The sequence below is a fragment of the Triticum urartu genome, chromosome 5A (assembly GCF_056163025.1).
Source record: "Triticum urartu cultivar PI428250 chromosome 5A, HENAU_Tu73, whole genome shotgun sequence".
NCBI lineage: Eukaryota > Viridiplantae > Streptophyta > Magnoliopsida > Poales > Poaceae > Triticum > Triticum urartu.
The window spans coordinates 57584191-57603056 of NC_141877.1; the positions used below are offsets into that span (position 1 = coordinate 57584191).

Consider the following 18866-nt stretch of genomic DNA (forward strand, 5'->3'; position numbering starts at 1 on the left):
TTGATCAAATAAATTGACAAAACTGCATTGTTTGTCCTTGTACGATGCTAGTCTGAGGAAAAATATTGGTGCAATAGCAAGCATGGTCAACATTTGAAATCCTGAACTTCAGCTTCATATTTAACCATCTAACGGATATGAAGGGGCAATAAAAATGCATGTACTGCCACTATACAGCCTCTCAAGTTACATAGAAACCAGAAATGTCATCATGCTTCCATACTTGGTAGAAAAACATTAAGTGGATACATATGTTCAATATTCTGTAACAATTTGACAAGCATCAAAACTTGTCAGAAATCAACTAAACTTTAATTGGATATAACACAAATTCTGATCCATTATATGACTTCAGTATATCAAATTGCAAATAATATAACATAGATTAAATCATTATTTTCTTGGACAATTTTTCATATCAGGAAGCACCATTTGGTTGCACATCTTCCGCAATCAAGCTCCTTTTCCCTTCAATAGTTTTGCTTGGACAATTGCGACTATCATGAAACACCATTTGCTTGCATGTCTTGCACAAGCGTGCAACCTTTAACTTCGCTTCTTTGTCCTTCCTTTTCCTATCACCCTCCTTGATCTCCTTTCCACTCTTTATTCTTTTGCATCTCCCCACGGTACGAACATCAGTTGGTGGATGTATATCAACTTCTGTAGGAATATTACAACCAATAAAAGCCTCATATTCGTCTTGCCTAGTGTTCTGTGTGGCTGCAGGGACCATTTGGTCTAAAGGCGCCTCAATGCTCAACACACTTGATGTTAAGAAGTCCATGCCTTCATTTGAGTGCTTTGCCTTTTGAATCAACTCTTCCATCTTATCACGTACAGTCGAAATCTTCTTTCTCGTGGCTGCATCTAGTGAATCTGTGGGCTTTTCTTCTAGTAGGTTCCCCTGTTCATCATAAACATTCTCCCTGCAAAGGAAATAAGATATTGTTAGTCCTATGATTTTGAAATTAGAATAAGAAATTGATTGGCATGCATTTTTTACCTCTTGCACCGTTTCTGCCATCTTTTCATAATGTAATAGTTGGGAAGTTCATTTTGGTTCTCAATCCTCAACACTTGGATAATATGTCGACATGGAATACCGATTGACTCAAATAACTTGCACGGACAATTTGCTATCATGGTTGTAGTGTCATAGGAGACCTCCCTAACCTTACCAGATCGACCTCTCAGGGTCACCGTTTTTAACCCCACACCTTGTGTAATACCCTGAACACAACAATGATCTCTAGCAGCAATAACTTGTAGCTGAAATTTCTCGAATACCTCATATGTGAATACCTCACTACCTTGTTTCTCCATTGTCCATGGCGTAAATAGTTGTGGGGTGGTATGCATGCTTCTGTTTGTCTGCCATTAATTCTTCCTCACGTTGGCATTCTAAAGCTGTGTCGAACCTAAGCCAGAACTCAACAAAAGCAAGCCTACGATGAATGAAACGGTTGAAAAAAGAATTTGCACTTTCTGACCTTGAAGTGGTTCGGAGCAAGCCCGCAAGAGATATATCCATAAAGTAGGCTGGTATCCATGTATCTCTAATGGTAAACCTCTTAGCTAACCACTCGTTATCCTCCAACCCAAAATCTGTAATGATGGAATTCCATTGTGACTCAAACTCACTTGCAGTTTCTGAACCCCAAACACATGAGTTCAACCTCGGCCAAAATTCAGAATCTTCCCTAATCAAAGGTCCAACTTTTTCAGGCACCTTTTCCATTATATGCCACATGCATAACCTATGCATAGTGGCTGGAAGAACTTTGTCAATACCATTCTTGATGCTAGCAGCTTCATCAGTTATGATGAGTCTAGGTGCTACCCCTCCCATTGCTTTTAGGAAGGTCTGAAATAACCAAATGTATGACTCATCCTTCTCATTTGATAAGAATCCAGCACCAAAAAAGACACTTTGTAAGTGATGATTAACCCCTGTAAATGGTGCAAATATCATGTTGTACTGATTAGTGGTGTATGTAGAATCGAAGGATATCACATCACCAAAGTGACTATAGTTCTTCCTGCTTGTGGCATCCGCCCAGAACACACGCACCAGGTTCCCCTCATCATTCACCTCAAAATCATAGAAATGCTGAATTCACTTCCTGCTTTCTAGCTAATTGGGCCACAAACATTTGAGCATCTGCGTCTCTGATTTTATACCTGAGTCCGCGATAGTAATTTTGCAAGTCCCTCTTTGTGCACCCAGCATTCGGAATTCCACCCTCGCTAACTTGCAGGAGCCTGTATGCCTGGGAGGTTCCAATGCTTGCCTTATGACATGTGTATAAAGTATTCTTTGCCCTCTCACTAACTCTATGATTGGATCTGATCAAATGACGCTTATCAGGTGATACAAGACCATGAACATGATGCTCAATCCATGAGTCTATCTTGTAGGTGTTCTCCCCACAAAGTCTAACAAATATATGAGCATCACAACCGCATCGCGTGTCTGTCTGCTTACGTCTTTTCCTCAAGGGGTCATTAATCTCCTTAATATCTTTTGACTTGAATCCTTCTCTACTACACATGAAACGCTTAGTCCGGACCACCTTATTCTCAATCTTTTTCTGCTGTCCGATACGAACGCCAAAACCTGATTGATGTGCATATGCCTTGTAGAACTTCTCCACGGCCTCGAGTCCTTCAAATGTCATACCCACTTTAGGCTTCAAATGCTCATCACATTCAGGCGTAAAAGAAGAAGACTGCAATGTCAAGAATAAACGGAAATAAGTAATTTCATGTGTTCAGTATTTTTTTGGCAAATGCATGCATAGTTTCAGTTAGTGCAAACTGACTTACAAAGAGAGGTATGGTTGTGTTCTTTTTGGGCGTACTAAATCCCCCGGGGCTCATATGCATTTGAATGTTATTGATTGGATCCATACTTCTGCACATGTAGCTACACAATTAGCCTTGCAAAATACACTATGTATACACAAGGACTGAATTTGTCGGTTGTTTTACCTCAAAGTTTTGATGCCCACGTGTCTCTGATTGCAAGGGGTACTTGCTACTTGTCCGTGTCTAGTCGCCGCTGCATCAGAATATTTCAGTTATACATGAGATGGATCAGATCGGGGAAGTACAAGCATGGGGCACTTGTTGGTGCTTATCTGGTTTGTGTTAAGTGTTAACATGGGAGTAGAGGAGCACGTAAAGGATTGGGATGCTACCTGCATGGGGCGGCCGGGTGGGTGCCGGTGCACGTCAGGATCAAGTCGATCCAGATCAGACGTATGTCCAGTTCGGCGGCGGCGGCGGCGCACGACGCATACAGAAGTTGGGGTATTGTTGCAAAATTAAGTTGCTGCTTTTAGTCGGAGGGCGGGCGTGTAAGTGTAAAATTACCGCAAACTTTGATAATTCGTACGATTAAGATCGTGGGGTGAAAAGAAAAGGGATACACGGACACACAAATAGCTCGGATTCACGAGATATGCTGCCTTTTTAAAGTGTATATTCACTTATTTTCCTCGCTATATTGTCAGTATCTATATCTATACCTATATAAAAAGACCCAAAGAGAAAGGGACAGATCCAATTAATCTCGGCCATCAAATTATATCAATCCAATGACATAGACTGCTTTAATGTCGAACGCTCAACACGTTTAGCGTGCGGTTAATTTCATATCAAATACAATGCTAGTTACATAATAACACATAAATAATATCCCACTTAATATCTGCATACACTTAATATACTTTCAAATTAACGTGCATTGCACGTACACATTGACTAGTTAGAATAGGGAAACGTTTAGACCCGACGTGCCGGCCGAAATGTTGCGTCGGTCGCCTTCCACCACACACGCGTCTAGTGGGGCCCAAGCACCGCTTTCCCTCTTTTCCGCCTTATCTCTTTCAATTGAGCATGTCATTCTATCATCTCCTTCATATTTTTTCTTCTTCCTCATTGCTCTGCCGTGGCATCCCTCAATCTCGCGCGCCCTGCAGCCTCACCCCCACATTCGACTGCGCGTGAGCACCCATACAGGGCCCTGCACGAGCTCGTTGATTTCCCCTACTGTGTGACGGGGCTGCATGCGCGACGACAAGCATGATGCTCGTCCTGTGGGGGTGCGACAGCTCACCGGCAGTGGAGCAACCGGTCTGCGGCAGAGGCTATTGCGTCCAGCGGCAACAAATGCTGGGACCGACGGCGACATGGGGGGCATGCTGCAAACGATAAGGTGCAGTGTTGGAACCGAGCGAGGGAATTTGCTTCGCCCGACGAGGGTTGGTGGTGGTCGGCGATGGCGGTGTCCACCATGAATTTTTGTTGCATTCATTTTTTTGCTGGAACGACTTTTCATTTTTGCGGGAACCAGCTTTCAATGTTGCTGCAAATTCAGAGGATGGTGGTGTCCTTGCCGCATGATTTTTGCTACATCAATTTTGGGCTTGGAACTACTTGTGATTTTTGTTGGATCCAACATTTGACTTTGCTGCATAGGCTAGGATCTGGGGGCGACGACGACCAGTGGCTGCCATTTGTCTTTGCGCATTGGCTTTTTTTGCTGAAACCAGCAATCATTTTTGCTACAACCATCTGAAGCAAAGCTGGAAATCGACGAGATTTGTTCGCGACTTTGGACGACGGCGCATTTTTGCTGGAACCATGATATTTTTTTTTGCTGGAACGGTTGTTGGTTTTTGCTACCACCAGCGAAACTCCCTTTTTTTGCCGAAGCTTTTTTCTATGAACACGGCGGTGGAAGCCGACGCCGGCGGCGAGCAGATGGCGATGGCCGAGGGTGCTACAACCACAAGGCCCACGTCTTGGAACTAGCCGACGGATAGCTGTAAACGATAGAAGCTGAATCAAGGCGACGAAGGCCACAAAACGACCACGAGATTTAGCTTCAACTGCGATAGCGGGGTTGCGAGCATGTTGATGGCAAGACGAGCGAGGAGCGGCGCCCTCCGTGGAAGGATAGACACGGGGGAGGTCGACCGGCACAGGGGACGCTTTTCTCCCTGGACGCGCGTGGAAAAATGAGAGAAGGGATGATGTACAAGAAAGAAGGCGCAATCGCCCGACTCATGCAACCGACCCAAATTTTGGCCGGCACGCTGGCGCCTAGCACTCCTATCTTCGCCGAAATCACTAATTAGGCTAGTCATAGTGGGAGTAACTTAGCTAGTAACATAGCGCACTTCATTTTTTTTTGCTTACGTGGCAAGTATTTAATGTGAGGTGGTAACATAATATGTTACTGTAACATAGCGCTTCCCAAAACAAGATAAGTCTACAAGCTAATAAATGAAGCCATCTATGACACTACTATTATATTACTTTGCATTATGAAGGTAGTAACTTAGACTAGTGTCATGCATATGACACTAATCTAAGTTACTCCCCACTATGACCAGCCTTAAGGAGTACTCGTTGCAAAGAACACTCCACTTTACCAGGTCGCGACAAGTGGCCTGGGAGTTTTCCCTTTTTTTGTAGATCCGTTTATTCAAAACGTTTTATCTCTTAAACCGTGCGTCCAAATCTCGAACCGTTTTTCACCGTTGGATTCCTCGCGTTGAGATTTTCAAAACTAGATTCCATGTTGATAGGTTTTGACGAACTTTTTTTTTTCACGAAAAAACCGGATGGAAAAACCGGACCGGAAGCATGGTTTTTTCCCTTCCCGAAAGAGGCACGTCCGTGCCTCTCGCGAAATCACAACCGTGCATCTTGTGAAAGCAAAACCATGACTCTCGTGGAAGAAAAAAAAACAGAAAACACGTTTTTTTTCGTTTCCGAGAGGCACGGCCGTGACTCTCGCGAAAGCACAACCGTGACTCTCACAAAAGAAAAAAAAACAGAAAATGCGTATTTTTTTCCCTTTCCGAGAGGCACGACCGTGACTTTCGCGAAAGTACAACCGTGCCTCTCGCGGAAGCAAAACCGTGACTCTTCCGAAAGAAAAAAAACAAAAAACGCGTTTTGTTTTTCCCTTTCCGAGAGGCACGGTCGTGACTCTCGCGGAAGCAAAACCGTGACTCTCGTGAAAGAAAAGAAACAGAAAACACGTTTTTTTTCATTTCCGAAAGGCACGGCCGTGACTTTTGCTAAAGCACAACCGTGCCTCTCGCGGAAGAAAAACCGTGACTTTTGCGAAAGGAAAAAAAAGAAAATGCGTTTTTTCGTGCAATTTTTTTTTTGAATTTTTTTTATCGAAAAGCTAAGAAAGACTGGAGAAAAACCAAAATATCGAAAAACCCGAAAAAAAAACCGTTTAAAAAGCCGAAAACATGTGCGGAAAAATAAAAAAAATCGAAGGGAGCGTCCAGAACGCGACACGTGACAAATGGCTAAGAGCGCGTCAAATGGCGCTGATCGTTACGAGACTCCCAAAGAAGCGCTCGTTAACTAGTTGCTTCCATCTCCGCCGCCCAAAAAATAAATAGATGGGCTATAGCAACGCACTGAATTTTCTATCAGGGGAGTCGTCGATGCGGGGTGACAGGTGGGCTGGAGTGGACTGGGCCTCTACCAATATATCACCGTCTCCGCCGTCCAAAAAATAATAGAAAATCTCGTCTCCGAGTTTCCCCCACTCCCGCCAGCCGCCGCTCCTCCAGGTCTCCGCCGACGAGGAGGGCGCCGCCGCTCGTCCATTACTCGTACGCCACCGCCTCGTCCCGCAACTCCCGTGACCAGGAAGACTCGCCTCCCCTCGCCTCGCCTCGTCTCTCCGCTGACCAGGAAGGTTCCAGAAGCTATCGGAAGGGTTCCCCACGCGCCCCCTTCTTCCCCGCGCCAGTGCTAGTTCCGGCGGGCGCCATGGACCTGGACCCCGAGGGCATCTTCCGCGACGACAGCGACGAGGACGACGACAACCTCCATGTACGCTCCCTGCTCCGCGCTATCCTTTCCCCCATTTTCCATCTTGGGTTCGATTGCTGCGTGCGTCGCGATTTGTTCTGATGCTAGCGTGTGCTGGTTCTGGATGCAGGAGAGGGAGGCCAACAAGGAGATGGTCGTCTACCTCATAGACGCCTCGCCCAAGATGTTCACCCCCGCCAACGCCGCCAAGGTGAAGCACAAGCAGCTTATATGCGCATAGTTTCACAGCCCCAGAGCACTGTTCATTCTGTAATTAAGTCAGTATATAACATGTACTCCCTCCGTTCCTAAATACAAGTCTTTTTAGACATTTCAAATGGATTACAACATACAGATGTATGTAGACATATTTTAGAGTGTAGATTCACTCATTTTGCTCCGTACTTAGTCACTTGTTGGAATCTCTAAAAAGACTTATATTTGGGAACGGAGGGAGTACTTTGACCATAACTTTCTCTAAGTGGTGCAACTTACAAGTAGTATGCTTGGTTTTCGGCAGAAGCAAAGTAGGTAGCTAGTCTTTCGAGGGTTTGCTTCTGATCTAGGACTCTAGGTTATGTTTTAGACTGAATGGTTTGGGGGAATACGATGGTAAGGGTAGGAGCTTGTTGTAAATTTGCCGATATTTAGTTTGTGTGAAGTTCCATGGTTATAATCATTTGCTAGGTAATGTAGCATTTTGGTTTTGCTGTTTCTTGCAGCCAGATGAAAAGCAGGAGACACATTTCCATACCATAGTGAACTGCATCACGCAGTCTCTGAAGACACAGATTATCGGGAGATCCCGTGATGAAGTTGCAATATGCTTCTTTAACACCGTAAGTTGCTACTCATAGTTGTAAGCTTTAACTCGATGCTTGATTAGTTATTAGTTAATTTATTCGCTGGTTCAAGTCCTCTGATTTTACTGCAAGTGATTGTTCGGCAAAGACGAGGTTTTCGAGTTTCAACCTGTTAGTTGAGACCTTAATCTTCGCTGGTGTATTGCTCTCTGTGACAATTTTGCTTCCTAGTTTTACTTGATAGATCTGCTGTTATCAGGCCTGATGAGTGGACACTGATCTTGAAGATTTCAATTATCTCTTTGAAATCCACTTTCATCCATCAGCAAATGAACTGATTAGAACTGCCGGGTGTTGAAAAAATGACATGTTGCTATGGTTTGTTCTTTTGTCTATCAAACAGTTAAATGTGTGAAAATTTGAGATGAACTGTTTGTCTTGCACTATGTAGATTACTAATATCTGATAAGATTCTTTTTATGATGTTCCTTACAAAGTGCAACTTCCTCGAACACTTACGAAGTGGTACTGATATGCTATTGTTACATGGTACTCTTCTTTGATATAGCTATCACATAACTCTTGCAGAAAGAAAAGAAAAATTTACAGGAGCTGGCTGGTGTATATGTTTACAATGTCACAGAACGAGAGCAACTTGATAGGCCTGATGCAAGACTGATTAAAGAATTTTCTTGTGTAGAAGGTAATGCTACTTAATGAATTGTTCTTTTGCACAGCTGATCAGAGTTTGAGTGATACACATGCTGGGCTACTTCCATGTAGCAGATTTGTATATAACACTTGCAGAAAATTTGAAATTGTACAGTTGGATGGTTTACTTATACCATATCACACATGCATAAAAATCATGCTACAAGACTGAAACTCAGACATTGTATTATCTCAACTGATTCTGGCATTTTACATCTCATGTTGATTTCATCTTTTGTGTTCTCTTGGTCACAAAAAAATTGTAAGGCAACCATGCTTTTAGAAAGTTAGCTAGGAAATATCATTAGTAGCAGTACATGAACATTGTAAGCATGATGTTTATTTCATTTTGTTTTGGCCTGAATAGAAAGGCTCTATGGATAAAATTGGAGTAGGGTACTTGTGTATGAGAGAACTCAGCAATTATGTTTTCATTATAATCTTTGTTTTCACTTGTGCAAGATTCTTTTATGAATAACATTGGAAGCCGGTATGGAATAACCTCTGGATCTCGAGAGAATACCCTGTACAATGCTCTTTGGGTTGCACAGGCACTGCTGCGTAAAGGGTAACTTCACTTTTCGCCTTTGTTTCTCAGATGCCGTAGTTTATATTAATTAACACATCCCAGTAGCATTAAACATCTTTGTAGAGGTGTAGCCTGTATACATGACAAGTATTGTCTATAACTTTCTTGGGGGATACAGTTCAGCAGTAAAGCTTAAATTTCTATATATTATGCACAACGATCTAGTTTGCATCAGCTAGATCATTGTGCACATTATACTTATTAGCTATAAGTGAATGCAATATACCTTAGGTGCTTTAACAGTGTTTTGCTGGATGTTGAAGCATAAATTTACGTGTTAGTGAATGCAGCATCCTTTAGGTGCTTTAGCTATCAACCTATCATCTAATGTAATGGTTAACACCTATGTGGTTCAACTTCAGTGATTCCCCTTTCTTCTTTTTTCATTCCTCAGATCTGTGAAGACTGTGAGTAAGAGAATCCTCATATTCACCAATGAGGATGATCCTTTTGGTGGTATTACAGGAGCAGCAAAGACTGATATGATCAGGACCACAATTCAACGTGCAAAAGTTTGTCTATGACACATACATCTATTCTGTTTTCACACCAAGCAGCCCACAGATGCAAATTAATATGGCATGTTCCTAATGATCTTATGTTTTTGTTCTATAATTACTTGCCTACCTTCAGGATGCACAAGATCTGGGCCTGTCTATTGAACTTCTTCCATTAAGTAGGCCTGATGAGGATTTCAACATGTCCCTGTTTTATGCAGTAAGTCTTCGCAGCTCCCCTCTCCCCCCGTATCAGTGCCAAATGCTAAGCAACTTCCATCTCCCAGGATTTGATTGGTCTGGAGGGAGATGAAGTAGTGCAGTACGTGCCATCTGCTGGTGAAAAGTAATTTCTTTCTTTAATCACCAATTTTACTCTTGATTGTTTCTTGTCTTGTTGATACAAATGTAAATACTCAACGGTATCTTATTCTTCTAATTACTTTCCGCAAAGAAAAGAAAAAAGACAAATATTGGTGCTCGAGTGGGAGCTTGCAACTTTGTTGAATGGAGATAATCTGTGTCTCAGAACCAGATCTGAGAACAAATATACAGTCTGTTGTTTCTTGTGACTATGTAGACTTGCTATTGTCCTCCCACGAATTTTGTGCGTAGTGGGTGTCAACTCTGTGCATTGTCCTCCACATGTTATAAGAACATAGGATAAAACATCTGAAGTAATGGTTAACTTGTTATCTTTGTTCTCGCCAAAGAAAACTTGTTAATCTTTGTTTAAGCGTACAAATGCTTCCATAAGGTTTTTTGCTGTTCTGCATGAAATTTAGGTTAAGTAACCTCAGGTGCACTTCTTGTGTGAACTAATCCAGCTGTAAAACCATTATGTGCCCGGGTGTAGGGAAGAGGTGGATGCATATGTAGGCGAGAATTGTGGTTTGAGCACAAGAGCGGTTCACTCTTGTACACGCGGCATGGCTCTTCCCCAGCCACGGAGCAGGGCTCTGAACACTTGTGACTTGGAGAATCTATTTGTTGTTTAATTCAACTAGTTATACAGTTCACTTACATAGCAGACCCTAGAGAAAGGATACCATACACAATTGGCATATAGCCAACTAGTAATATTCTAATATGTAGCTAACTGCTACTAGGATACTAACTCTTCTGGGCTGCAATCAGGCGCCTCTCCTGATTGGGTCATTGAAACACGGACTAGTAGTCCTAGTCGATTATCACCTTACCGTCCAAAGTGGGTTCAGATGCTGCTGCTGTTGCTGTCTTGGATCTGCGCCTGTAGGTCTGCTGCGCCCGTAACAAAAACTTGAATGGATTTTTTGCTTGATCATCAACAAGAATCGTTAGCTAACTTTGTAGAGCTTTCAGAAGCTCTAGCTGGAGTATATCTTAGCATCTCTTGGTATGAATGATAATTTTTATGCTACCAGTCTGTTACCCTAATCATTATGGAAGGTTATGCTTATGCTTTACTTTAGTTAGATAGTTTGGTTTAGACCCACTTACTTTGAGCCTCATTCTAGTGTTGTTCTTTGAAGGCTGGAGGATATGACTGATCAACTGAGAAAGCGAATGATGAAAAAGCGCAAAGTCAAAACTCTCTCATTTGCAATTACGAATGATGTTTGCATAGAGGTGAACACATATGCGCTAATCCGTCCAACTGCTCCAGGTATGCTCTGACTCTGTCTTTCCAATGCTTGTTTACAAGTTGTTGTAACTTAAGCGTAAATGTGTTACTTCTATATTTGTAGGGACGATTACGTGGCTTGACTCGATCAGTAACCTTCCATTAAAGGTAAAGTTATGCTCTATGAAAAATATATGCTCTTTGTTGCTTACTTTTTTGGATTTTGCTGATGCACCTTCATAGTTTGTTATGCTATCATTACAAAAGTTGTGATGAGCTTATGGTAGGCTTAAGTCATACTCCCTCTGTATCACAAATGCATGTCGTTTCGGATATTGACATGGTCTTCAAGATTTACCTTTGACCACTAATTTTACTATTGTAATAGTATGCATACATAACACAAGAAAATTATCATAGTATGAGTACTTCTCAAAACAAATATAAGCATATGGTTTGCAAGTTCTCAAACTAAATATTTGAAACAATATTTATAGTCGAAGTTTGAAAATTTTGACTGAAGGCATTTCCAGAACAAATATTTGTAATATGGAGGGTAGCTAAGAATTGTGTAGATAACATCCTGGCTATGCAGTACCATCTCTTGGATAATGTTGAAAGAGCATCTAAGCAATTCTTTTCCTGCTCTAATTTTTAAGGATATTTGGTTAATTTGACCGGGAAGTGAAAATGTTTTCATGGTTGATGATGCAACATTCTATAGTCTGACAGTGTGGTAACTGATTTATTGTAGACCCAGATTACGCAACGCCAATCTTTTACCATGATAGGGCAAAAGATTGACGCAACCTGTGTATAGGATCAGTACCCAGCACTTCCACATGTTTTGAGTATGCATTTACGTAAGCAGCTATTACTGTCTTGATCATAGAGCTACTATTTTATGGTCATGCATATCTTGACCTTCAAGGGAGTTAAGGTTGAGATGCCATGTGTCTGCCACACAAAAAGGAAACGGATCAAGGACTAGTCACTGTGTAGAGGAGTACTATTATAGTGCCTCTTGGGCATAACAGAACATTCAACACTTTTACATATTGTACAGTCTTTGGGCTTTTTTTCTTCTTCGGAATCTGTTCCTGAATGTACTCACATAATGAGATGTTGCATATCTTATGGAAGTGAGAGTTTTTGTTGTCATTAACTTCCTTTTATTAGGGAAATTTTACAGTGCAACTCTTCTCTTACAGTTGCTTTTTGCTTACATTCCCTTAACACATAAAATGATGTTTATACAGACTGAAAGGTCTTTCATATGCAATGACACCGGGGCCCTTCTTCAGGCTCCCCAAGAGCGCTTCCAGCTATACAATGAGTAAGTACACATATGTTTATACAGTGTCATCTAATAATGTATTTTTTTGGTTTCTAGATTTATTTGTGTTATACTTCCAGTATCTGCTTCCTGATTTCTTCACCAATCTTTCCATTATTTGTTTTCTTGTTTCAGTTTGATGCTTATATTTGTGATCTTAAAGCACTTTTATGTATTCATGTTTGTGCAGTAAAGTTGTTAAATTTTCTGTTCGTGAATTGTCTGATGTGAAGAGGGTTTCAAGTCATCATCTTCGCCTTTTAGGGTTCAAGCCATTGGATTGCTTAAAAGATTATCATAACTTAAGTCCGTCAACATTTATTTACCCCAGTGATGAGGTAATAACACTTCCTTATATTGGTCATCGCCAAGGGTACTTTGTTCTTTTGTGCATAACGTTCATCATTCGAATACTATTTTTATGTTGTTTCTACAGAGTCCAGACCATTTATGTCTCTACTCTCTGTCTTTAGACTGATAATCTTGTTCATAAGCTTCCAATATTTTCTGTGATGAGAATGTTTTCATTATATGTGCTTCTCTAACTTTAGGTAGATAATCAATAGTTGTAAACTTTCAATATTTTCCTTGATGGGAATGTTTTTCATTATATGTGAGGGCACTTTTGTAGTTTGACTTGGTGGTTCTAGTGCATACTACTTCTTGTTCAGCCTGAAGGAGTAGTTCTCTTAGTGAAAATATAATGCTTCGCTCAGTGATTAGTTACTTTGTCCTATTAGTAACTAAAATAGATCTCTTGAAAATATTTAGGGTTGTTGAATGATGGGTGCATGCTAGATTTACTTCCTTTGCTTTGATGCAGCAAATATTTGGAAGCACTCACATTTTCATGCTTTACATAGCTTGATGCTGAACATAACTAGGGCTGTTGAATAATGGGTGGATGCGATTTACCTCCTTTGCTTTGATGCAGCAAATATTCGGAAGCATTCGTGTGTTCGTTGCTTTACATAGCTCGATGCTGCGTCTTGGACGGTTAGTCACTATCGCTTATTCCCGATCCTGCCACAACTTCTATGACCACTTCAGGAAGAAAGCTTGTCCGAGAACTGAAACCTATGAATGTGCATAAAGCTATCCTGAATCATAAGGATGCACTGAAAAGAACTAGTATTGGATTATTGGTTCTAATTAGTATGGACTATTGGTTCTCACATTACATTCTCTCGTTGTTTGGGATAATTTCTGGGGATAACCACTTGGGTATGATGTTGAGGTATTATTCACGACAAGTAAATGAATTCGAATACACGTGGTTGGAACATTGTTTGTTGTAGTTTTGGGTTTGTTTGTCATGTCTTCTGTTGAAATAATTTTTGATGGTGTGATCTGTAGTCTGCTGGCTGTTTGGAAAATGAAAGGATAAAGGAGTTGTGGCTTATGATGTGAAAAGCATGGTAATGGGTGATACGGTACACAACAGGGAAAGTTATTTCTTTTAGGTCACATATCTAAAATGGGTTTTTGGTTGGCACTCTTCTAAACTGTAGGATCCCAGTCAATGCCATTTACCTGTTTTCCCCTTCTATGCCTAATTGGTTCCTTGTAACTTCTGCTGGGCTGTATATTTTTTTTAGGTTGTCGCTTTGGCATGTATGTTCAACTTACTCGGCTCTTTTTGTGTATGGGAGGTGCCAAAGTCAATAAGAGTTTGGCCACATCAACAGATAATCACTTATCTTATTAACATAATGTTCTGTAGCAACCCATCATCTCAAACCTTTCTATGTTATTACTACTACTCCCTCTGTTCACTTTTGTAAGTCGTTTAAGACAGCTGAAATTGAACTGTTTTAGATGCTTTCCTAAATGTCTAAAACGTCTTACAAAAGTGAACCGAGGGAGTAGCTATCATGTGTCATGTTGTCCCCCTGTTTTTGAGTCGAACGACTAGTCGCGACTAGTCGATGAGTTGTAACTGGAAGTCGTCAAACACCTCTACTAGTCGATCGGCACGGCACGACTCGTCAAGAGTCGCTACCCCAGAATGACTTGTCGACTCGAAAACCTTGCATGTTGTACATGTTCTCATGTGTTTATTCAAACAAATGGCTGGGCATAGACTAAGGTGTTCTGTAACAAGATTACAAGAGTACACATGCTTATAGCATCATAAATGTAGTGTTTCGTGTTTCTTTTTACGGTTATATGATCCGTGCTACAAACTTAGAATTATGATATGTATGATTTCAGGTTTGCACTTGCGTTTTATGGGACCCCAACTCGCCCACGGCTTGTAGCCCTTGTTGCACAAGTAAGATGTATTTTCCATGTTTATGTTTGTTTTGCAATGATTACTATGGTAAACTTTTTAGTCTGGGTTACGTGTATGATATGAGCAACCTCTTTAAGGACAAATCTATTCAATGTAACAGTGCAAATGGTGTTAATTGCACACAAAAACCCCTTCTTATTTTCCATAAAAAATGATTTCTGGCAAGTTGATGTATAACATGATTGTTCTATGCATCACACGATAGCTTATCTCTGGGCAACCACAGAACTATGTCAATATCTGGGTTTGATTACATGAACAAAAACGACTAATCTTCAATCTTCTTGCTTCGTTTCCCTGAAAATTTTCTACTTGCTTCATTCAACTAATTACTTGGATATTTCTCAGTGAGATAATGAGGTAAACTGTAATAAACCCGAAATGACTTGGCTCTACAAACACCTCTTGTAGTGATACTCAAGTTTCCAATCTTTCATGTTCCAGCTTCTCCCCATTTCTCACTTATAGGATAAGACTCGAGTGGATGGTGTGAAAATTATCTACTCCTGCATCACATTCTACTTTTTTGTATTATGCATCATGATTTTTCTGTCTGTGGCTCTGAACTTCTTGGATTTACAATTTCATAACCCCCAACTATTTTCCTTCCCAAAATAAACACTGGGATTGAAAAACAGGAAGAGGTTATTTCTTCGAGTGGTCAAGATGAGCCACCTGGAATGCACATGATCTATCTTCCATACTCGGATGATGTTAGATATCCTGAAGAGGTAACCACTGGTGCTGCATTTGTATTTTCCCTTCTTAAGCAACAGAATGATTTTACACTTATGTGCAGGTTCATCTGACTTCTGGGGATGCACCTCGCGCTACAGATGAGCAAATAAAGAAAGCTTCGAATCTGTTGAGACGTATTGACCTGAAGCATTTCTCAGTACGCCATTTTGCTAACCCAGGTAAATCACTACCTAGAATTGATTTTAGTTTTTGTTAGAACTACTCGTAACTTATGTGTGTGTTCCACTTGTAGATTTGCCTCTTATCTTACAATCTATATAGACCAGGATTGCTTGCTGATGTGTTGTAGCTCAATATCTTGTTGGGTTAGCATGGCAATGAGCATTAAGAACTAAGTTGATGCACAGACTCTAAATTCAGTGAATTTCTCATTATTCCGATTGTGGTTTCTGTTCTGTCATGGAACAGGATTACAAAAACACTACGGGATTTTGGAGGCCTTAGCTTTAGGTGAGGATGAGATGCCGGATATAAAGGATGAGACCCTTCCCGATGAAGAAGGCTTGGCTAGGTACATGTTTTCTTTTGTCAATTGTGTATGCTACATCCTAATTCCGCCATTTCTTTCTTGCAAATGCAACTTATTGAATAACTATAGTCAACCATCTTGGTGTTCCTGCGTCCAAACAGGAACAGTGATGATGAAAACATAATTTAGTGCATGCTGAAATAAGCTTAAGATATTTTTATTCTTTATACGTATAAGAAAGAACAATCTAGGGCATGCTTAAATAAGCTGAAGGTTTACTTATCAAACGTATTGTTTGTATTATAAAAGAAACATACAACAGTCGTCCCGTACCTTATCGTGGAATATTTCCTATACTCTTATCTTAGGCCAGGAGTAGTTAAAGCTATAGAAGAATTTAAGGCTGCAGTGTTTGGTGAAAATTATGACCAAGAGGAAGCTGAGGCAGCAGCAGCAAAAGGTGGGGCCTCAAAGAAGAGGAAAGCAATTGCGGATGCAGCTTCACAGAAAAGCGCGGCTTATGATTGGGCAGACCTTGCAGATAATGGGAAGGTGAGTAGTCAGGTTATATTACAAAGATTATGTTTACATGAAAAAAAATGCTCAATACGCAAACTGTTGCGATAAATTGGTCTTTTGATAGTCGCCCACTCTACAACCCATGCTGTAATTACAAAACTAGTTAGCATAATATGCCAGATCTTGGCATTTTAGGAACTATAGTTCCACCAAGAATCCACAGAAAATGAGGTTATACATGTCAAACTATGCATGCACCTTTGAAACATGAATTACATTTGGATGTGTTGTTTCTTTGATATCCCTGAATAGCGCCATTCATCCAAACCTTTCTGAGTTAACCACACTGATGTTTGTTTTGCAAAATTCTGAATCTTTAATTTGCAGCTGAAGGACATGACAGTGATGGATTTGAAGACCTACCTGACGGCGCATGGCCTCCCGGTTTCTGGTAAGAAAGACGCCATCATCAGCAGGATCTTGACTCATCTAGGCAAGTGAGAAACAAGAATCATTGACTGGAATATGCAAGACGTCTAGTGTGCATCCTATGTAGCCATGGATGATAGACCCGCCCTCTCTGTTTGGGCCGTGGCGATTTTGTATAGCAGTATCGGGTGCCAATGTGACTTCCATGTTAGTTTGTTTGAAACCATGCATGTGCTCTTGTGCCACGCAACTTGGGATGGAGTTGTCTTAGATGTCTTGTGGCTGGTGAAAGTGTGTTCTGACAAAGGTTATTCCATCCGCTTTGTCGACAGTTTACTTTTTTTTTTGGTATGGCTCACCATTCATTCCAAATGGTACTACTCTCTCCGTTTCTAAATACTCCTTTTAGAGATTTCAATAAGGACTACATACTTGTTTTGCTCTGTATGTAGCCTTTATTAGAATCTCTAAAAGGCTTATATTTAGGAATGAAGGGAGTATGAAAAGCACGTTTGGGGGGTCGGTGCAATGGGAGTTTTTCTTTTTTTTTTAAAAAAATAAGGTGAAATATTTGCCTAGCTGCAAAACGGCAATAGCCTAATTGAATTACTTTTGTGGTATTATATTACTCAAATTCTTGGCCCACGCAATGGCCCAAGGAGACACTTGGTGTTTCGTGTGATGATTGCCACCGGTGCCGGTCTTGTTCCTAAAAATGGGTGCATTTCTTTTCTTTCAAATTTCCCATACAACAACTAAAAATGGGTGCATTTCTTTTCTTCCAAATTTCCCATACAACAAGAAGCAGTGCATTCACAAGTTGAGCATTGTGAGTGAGAATCTTGTCCCACCATGTTGGCGGGTGATCGTCGAGATCAGAGCTACGATGCAACTCTAGATTGTTCAGATAGGGGTTTAAACACTCATTACTCCAGGCACGCGACAAAGTTTATTACCAGGCTCAGGCCACCGTAGTGGTGTAACATCCTACTCCTGCTTTAGTTTGTTCTTTTGTATTATTCAACTCTCCCCTACAAATGTTTCCAGTGCCTCCTTTTATACCCTATTGGGCCTATGAAGCGGGGACCCGACAGCCTGTGCGGTGACGCAGGCTGCTGGAGTGTTCTTTTGTATTATTCAATTCTCCCCTACAAATGTTTCCAGCGTCTCCTTTTATACCCTATTGGGCCTATGAAGAGGGGACCCGACAGCCCGTGCGGTGACGCAGGCTGCTGGAGCTGGCTCACCTACTCCTTTGAGTTTGTTCCTTTCGTGAAGGACATGATGAAGCCCATGTCTGGCTTACCTTGTTTCATGCATATCTTGACGTGTTCCCACCCGGGACGACTGATATGAGGAAGAAGCGGGGAGAGAACGCTCCCCGACGAAGGAGGGGGCCTAATGTAGGGTAGAATTCTAGTTTGGCTCAATCTCACACACTTGGAGGGGGAAAGAAGAACAATCAAGAACACAAAAGTGAATCTCTCAAGACAACCTTCGTGTCGGGCTTCCCCCGGCTGCGCGGGTTGATAGGTTCTCTCGTGTCACTCCCGTGAGGAAACCCTAGTCGCCGCCGACAATCGCAATCCTCACCTTTCCTCCTCTCGCTGCCACCGGTTAGCGTCGCCAGGCAAAGCTTGCGCGGCGTCGGTGGCGGCGGGGCCACTTTGTTGGTCTCTGGCCTGGGCTTATGCAGCGCGGGAAGTTCTCAGGAAGAGGTGAGGGCTCGCGTGGCTGCGCGGGCCGATGGCGGCGTGGAGCAGAGAGTGGATGGGCTGTCTTGTCGTTCGTTGGTGTGGAAGTAGGCTCGTGGTGCTCGCATCCAACTGCTTTACCTTGTCTAGGAGCTTGAGCACTTCCTCTGCATGATCAAGCCCTTCTTGGATTCTAGGACTCCTGCATTCTTCATATGGACCCCACAACTTCTGTAGTGCCTTCTTCATTGCTTCAGGCGACTCCTTGTCAACCCCTGAATAAAGCCACATTTGCCTAATTGCAAA

At 41.6% G+C, this 18866-nt stretch overlaps 2 protein-coding genes across 2 annotated transcripts; one reads left to right on the plus strand and one right to left on the minus strand.

The window, feature by feature from the left end:
- Nucleotides 1-418: 418 nt before the first annotated feature.
- On the minus strand, nt 419-1364 carry LOC125506769 (uncharacterized). Its single transcript, XM_048671485.2, has 2 exons — nt 1007-1364; nt 419-929 (listed from the first exon to the last, which is right to left on the minus strand). Exons 1-2 carry the CDS (start codon nt 1360-1362, stop codon nt 419-421), a joined length of 867 nt encoding a protein of 288 aa, XP_048527442.2. The 5' UTR covers nt 1363-1364.
- A 5135-nt stretch (nt 1365-6499) lies between these two features.
- KU70 (ATP-dependent DNA helicase 2 subunit Ku70-like protein) lies at nt 6500-17202 on the plus strand. Its single transcript, XM_048672375.2, has 19 exons — nt 6500-6876; nt 6986-7066; nt 7578-7694; nt 8247-8361; nt 8832-8937; nt 9353-9470; nt 9592-9675; nt 9743-9801; nt 10967-11100; nt 11183-11226; nt 12318-12394; nt 12585-12732; nt 13329-13390; nt 14609-14669; nt 15329-15421; nt 15490-15607; nt 15858-15960; nt 16287-16470; nt 16825-17202. The coding sequence occupies exons 1-19, from the start codon at nt 6814-6816 to the stop codon at nt 16936-16938; spliced, it is 1881 nt and encodes a 626-aa protein (XP_048528332.1). The 5' UTR covers nt 6500-6813; the 3' UTR covers nt 16939-17202.
- Nucleotides 17203-18866: the final 1664 nt, after the last annotated feature.

Excerpts from the sequence above, each read along its gene's own strand:
- KU70 (XM_048672375.2), top strand. The coding sequence starts at position 6,814 with ATGGACCTGGACCCCGAGGGCATCTTCCGCGACGACAGCGACGAGGAC. Across the intron at positions 9,471-9,591 it reads CCACAATTCAACGTGCAAAA|GATGCACAAGATCTGGGCCT; the intron begins GTTTGTCTATGA and ends GCCTACCTTCAG. Across the intron at positions 15,961-16,286 it reads GATGAAGAAGGCTTGGCTAG|GCCAGGAGTAGTTAAAGCTA; the intron begins GTACATGTTTTC and ends CTCTTATCTTAG.
- LOC125506769 (XM_048671485.2), bottom strand. The coding sequence starts at position 1,362 with ATGCATACCACCCCACAACTATTTACGCCATGGACAATGGAGAAACAA. Across the intron at positions 930-1,006 it reads TGGCAGAAACGGTGCAAGAG|GGAGAATGTTTATGATGAAC; the intron begins GTAAAAAATGCA and ends TTTCCTTTGCAG.